The 5000-nt window shown below is 54.2% G+C and overlaps 1 protein-coding gene across 1 annotated transcript in view; it reads right to left on the bottom strand.

Moving 5' to 3' along the window:
- The window catches only part of LOC308175576 (fibronectin-like), a gene marked incomplete at both ends in the record, with an annotated part of 34992 nt that overhangs the window by 10562 nt on the left and 19430 nt on the right, over positions 1–5000 (bottom strand). The window contains 4 exons of the mRNA XM_080551217.1: positions 12–278; positions 596–685; positions 1494–1685; positions 2927–3199. Of these exons, the coding sequence (XP_080407343.1) occupies positions 12–278; positions 596–685; positions 1494–1685; positions 2927–3199 (822 nt within the window). The remainder of the gene's footprint in view (positions 1–11; positions 279–595; positions 686–1493; positions 1686–2926; positions 3200–5000) is intronic.

Here is a 5000-nt window from a genome sequence, read left to right as displayed (position 1 = left end):
GCGTGGCTTACTGGTGGCTTGGCGCCCTGCCAGGGGGGCGCTGTCCTGGGCTCCGGCCACGGCGTAGATGTGGACGTTGTACTCCGTCTCGGGGGCCAGGCCGGTCAGGGTGAAGTGGTTCCTGGAGGGGGGCAGCCGCTCCTCCTTGGCCCTCCCCCCCGTGGCCATCTGGTAGCGGATGCGGTACCCGCCGATGATGGCCCGGGGCGCCAGCCAGTGGACCGTGAACGAGTTGGTCAGAACCTCGGAGAACCGCAGACCCGAAGGAGAGTCCAACGCTGCAGGAGGGAGAGAGAGGAGGGAGGAGGAGGAGGAGAGGGAGGAGGGGGGGGGGGGGAGGGGAGGGGAGAGGGAGGAGGGGGAGGGAGGAGGGCGAGGAGAAGGAGGAGGAGAGGGAGGAGGGGGGGGGGAGAGAGGGAGGAGAGGGAGGGGGGAGGGGAGGGAGGGGGGGAGGAGGAGAGGGAGGAGGGGGAGGAGGAGGGAGGAGGGAGGGGAGGGGAGGGCGAGGAGAGGGGTTATCTCAGGGTGTAAACAGGCCAGGGTCAGGGGTCAAACAGGCCCGGGGGTCAGGGGTCAGGGGTTAACAGTAACTCACTGGTTTTCTGGGTGCCGACCAGCGGAGAGCTCTCCCTCTCCTCGTACACACACACCACGCTGACCAGGTACTCTGTGTTGGAGATCAGGTCTGCAGAGAGAACACACACACACACACACACACACACACAGTCAGGTAGGACACACACACACACAGTCAGGTGTCTCTGTGTGTGTGTGTATGCGTGTGTGTGTGTGTGGGTATGCGTGTGTGTGTGTCCTACCTGACTGTGTATGCGTGTGTGTGTGTGTGTGTGTGTGTGTGTGTGTGTGTGTCTGGGTACGCCTGTTTCGTGTGTCTGGGTACGCCTGTTTCGTAAGTGCTTATTGCTGTTGTTGTATTTGGTGGCTGTGTCTCAGTGGTTATTGTTGTACCGTATTTATGTTTGCTTGACTGTGTCTCAGTGTGTATCGTTGTATTGGTTTGTTTACTGGTTGTCTTAGTGTCTATGTTGTATCGCTGTGTTGATTGGTCGTGTCCCAGCGCTTATTGTTGTATTATTGTCTTTCCTGACTGTGTATCAGTGCTTACTGCTGTATTGTTGTGTTTGCTTGGCTGTGTCCCAGTGCGTTTTGTTGTATTGTATTGTCTTGTGTTGCCTGTCTGCTTTTTGTGCTTACTGTTGTATTCCATTCTTGATGTCCGTTAGTGCTTTTGTTGTATTGTTTGTGTTACATGCATGTGTTTAATGCTTATTGTGCTTTGTTTTTAACATGTTTTATCTTTCAGCCCTCCTCCCCTTTCCCCTTATGAGGCAGGCCGGCATTGTAAATAAGAATTTTGTTCTTAATTGTCTCGCCTTCTAAAATAAAGGTAAAATAAAATAAAATAAAGTGTGTGTGTGTGTGTGTGTGTGTCTGGGTATGCGTGTGTGTGTGTGTGTGTGTGTGTGTCTTACTGCGCAGCACCACGCTGTTGGAGGCCCCTCCCACGCTGCTCTCTGTGATGTCATCGCCGTCGTCGAGGGGATGGTACCTGACCACGAAGCCGCTGACGGGCCGGTTGCCGGGGACGACGGGGGCGGTCCACAGCACCTGCATGCTGACGGGACCCACCTCCCCGAAACCCAGGTCTGTAGGGGCCGGCACGGCTGGGGGTGGAGGAGGGGGAGGGAGGGAGGGGGGAGGGAGGGAGGAAGGGGAGGGGGAAGGGAGGGAGGAGAGGGGGGAGGAAGGGGAGGCGGGAGAGAGGAGGGAAGGAGGGAGGAAGGGAGGAAGGGGAGGAGGGAGGGAAGGAGGAAGGAAGGGAGGAAGGGGAGGAGGGAGGGAAGGAGGAAGGGAGGGAGAGAGAGGAGGAAGGGAAGGAAGGGAGGGAGGGGTGGAGGGAGAGAGGGAGGGAGGGAGAGAGGGAGGGCAGGAGGAAGGGGAGGAAGGGAGGGAGAGAAGGAGGGAGAAAGGGAGGGAGGGAGGGAAGGGGAGGAAGGGGAGGAGGGAGGAAGGAAGGGAGGGAGGAGAGGGAAGGGAGGGAGGGAAGGGAAGGGAGGGAGGGAAGGAGGGAGGAAGGGAGGGAGGGAAGGGGAGGAAGGGGAGGAGGGAGGAAGGAAGGGAGGGAGGAGAGGGAAGGAGGGAGGGAGGGAAGGAGGAGGGAAGGGAGGGAGGGAAGGAGGAGAGGAAGGAGGGAGGAGGAAGGGAAGGAGGGAGGGAGGGAGGGAGGGAAGGAGAGGGGAGGGAGGGAGGAAGGGAAGGAGGGAGGGAGGGAGGGAGGGAGGGAAGGGGAGGAGGGAGGGAGGGGAGGGAGAGAGGGAGGGAGGAAGGAAGGGAGGGAGGGAAGGAGGGAGGAGAGGAGGAGGAGAGGAGGAAGGAGGGTGGAGGGAGAGAGGGGAGGGGGAAAGCTATTATTAGTAACAGCTGATTAGCATATGGTAACAGATGTTCCAGAGGTCAGCTGACCACATCTGAGGCTGAGGAGGAGATGAGACCCACCCTAAACCCTAACCATCTGGTCTCTCACACACACACACACACACACACACACACACACACACACGTCAAGCCCTTGTCTGGATCTCACCCCAGGCATGACGTGTGTTCCATCTGTAAACAGGGACGAGTACCAGAGACAAGACGGAACTGCAAACACGCTAACAACACGCTTACAACACACTAACACGCTAACACTCTAACACACTAACACACTAACACACTAACACTCTAACACACTAACAACACTAACACTCTAACACACTAACACACTAACACTAACACTCTAACACACTAACACTATAACACACTAACAACACTAACACTCTAACACTAACACACTAACACACTAACAACACGCTAACACTCTAACACACTAACAACATACTAACACACCCCCCCCTTCACACACCGGTCTGCTGCGTGACGGTGGTGGGTTCGCTCTCTCCGCTCTCGGTGACGGTGACCACGCTGATGTCGTAGGCGATGCCGGGCTCCAGCCCGTAGACGGTGTAGTAGCCGGCGCCGGACTCCACCGTGTCCTGGAAGATCGGCGCGCTCTCCCCCGCCGCCGCCACCGTCACGCGGTACCCCGTCACCGCCGTGTGGTTCAGGGGCCGCCAGGTCAGCCTGATGGTGCTGTCGGTCACGTCCTCGAAGGTCAGGTCAGTCAGCCGGGGCACGTCTGGTAGGGGGGGGGGGGGGGGGGGGGATGGAGGGAGGAAGGGAAGGGGAGGGACGGAGGGGGGCAGGGTGGTGGGGAGGGAGGGGGGGGGGAGGGGAGGGATGGAGGGAGGGAGGGGGGGGAGGGGAGGCGAGGGACGGAGGGAGGGAGGGAAGGGAGGGGACGGATGGAGGGAGGGAGGGGGGGAGGGTGGTGGGGAGGAGGGGAGGAAGGGAGGGTGGCAGCAGCGCAGAGGGCGGAGGAGCAGGAAGCACACAGATGTGAGACAGGCAGACAGACAGACAGACAGGCAGACAGACAGAGTTTAGTATGGTACCAGTGAAGCCGGGGTGATGTGGAATCGTCAGTTCCCCCACGGTAACTTAACTGACTAAAACCACCAAAGCAAAATCATGGGAGAAGTGCCTGACCCATCCCACATCACACCCCTCTTGATGTTGAGGCGACAACAATGTGGTCGTGACATCATCTGATGTAGGTGACATCATGTGATGTAGGTGACATCATGTGATGACATCATCATCACATTGAGTCACGAACATCGGTACACTTTAGTACCATGTGACACCCTCTGATCATTTGGTCCTCATGTCGGGATCCGATGTGACGATCGGACTTTTCTTTCAGAAAATGTGAATACATTTCCCCCGCTGTTGAAAACCAACGACACACGTCGCTAGTCAGCTAACACAGCTTGTTCTGTGAGCCTGCTAACAATGTAAAGTAGTGTTCTAGTTAACTAGGTAACAATGTAAAGTAGTGTTGTAGTTAACTAGGTAACAATGTAAAGTAGTGTTGTAGTTAACTAGGTAATAATGTAAAGTAGTGTTCTAGTTAACTAGGTAACAATGTAAAGTAGTGTTGTAGTTAACTAGGTAACAATGTAAAGTAGTGTTGTAGTTAACTAGGTAACAATGTAAAGTAGTGTTCTAGTTAACTAGGTAACAATGTAAAGTAGTGTTGTAGTTAACTAGGTAACAATGTAAAGTAGTGTTGTAGTTAACTAGGTAATAATGTAAAGTAGTGTTCTAGTTAACTAGGTAACAATGTAAAGTAGTGTCCTAGTTAACTAGGTAACAATGTAAAGTAGTGTTGTAGTTAACTAGGTAACAATGTAAAGTAGTGTTGTAGTTAACTAGGTAACAATGTAAAGTAGTGTTCTAGTTAACTAGGTAACAATGTAAAGTAGTGTTCTAGTTAACTAGGTAGCAGTGGGGATTACTCATCCAATCCGTTGCATTGTTGCAGTGTTTTGGGCTTGACTAGCGAGTTTGTGTTGTGTTGATTCTCAACACACGTTGAAACGTAGTTCCGTTGTTAAAGTCTGAGCATTTTGATTGGTTGCTGACATGCGGACCGAATGATCAGACTGTGTTAACGGTTTACATCAATAACTGTTTCTGTGTCCTGGCACGAGACACAAACAGCCACGTCAGTGAACAGGAAGAGGGATGTCTCGCGTCACAGGAAGCTGTTGTGTTGATGACGGGTCGGGGGGGGGGGGGGTTAAAGGTTAAAGGTTAAAGGTTAGAGGTCAGAGATGCGTCAGCAAGACGTTTCAGCTCGCTAGCGTTTTCTCTCTCTCCGCCGGCGTTGCTAGGCGAAGGTAAAACGCTAACCGAGATACGAGTTGCTGTCCTTACGCTAACCCACATCTCTGCTGGCGGAGGTCGTCATGGTGACGATGTTGTAATCGTTGCACAACGTTACTTTAAACAGCGCCTTTCTCTCATCTACTGGACCATCCCCCCCCCACACCTTGTGTGATGGTCTGTCTGTCTGTCTGTCTGTCTGTCTCTCT

Source organism: Nansenia antarctica, assembly GCF_963989245.1.
Source record: "Nansenia antarctica genome assembly, contig: SCAFFOLD_471, whole genome shotgun sequence".
In the NCBI taxonomy this organism is placed as follows: domain Eukaryota; kingdom Metazoa; phylum Chordata; class Actinopteri; order Argentiniformes; family Microstomatidae; genus Nansenia; species Nansenia antarctica.
The sequence above is the reverse complement of the archived record's forward strand: the minus strand, read 5'-3'. Positions and strand labels throughout refer to the sequence as shown.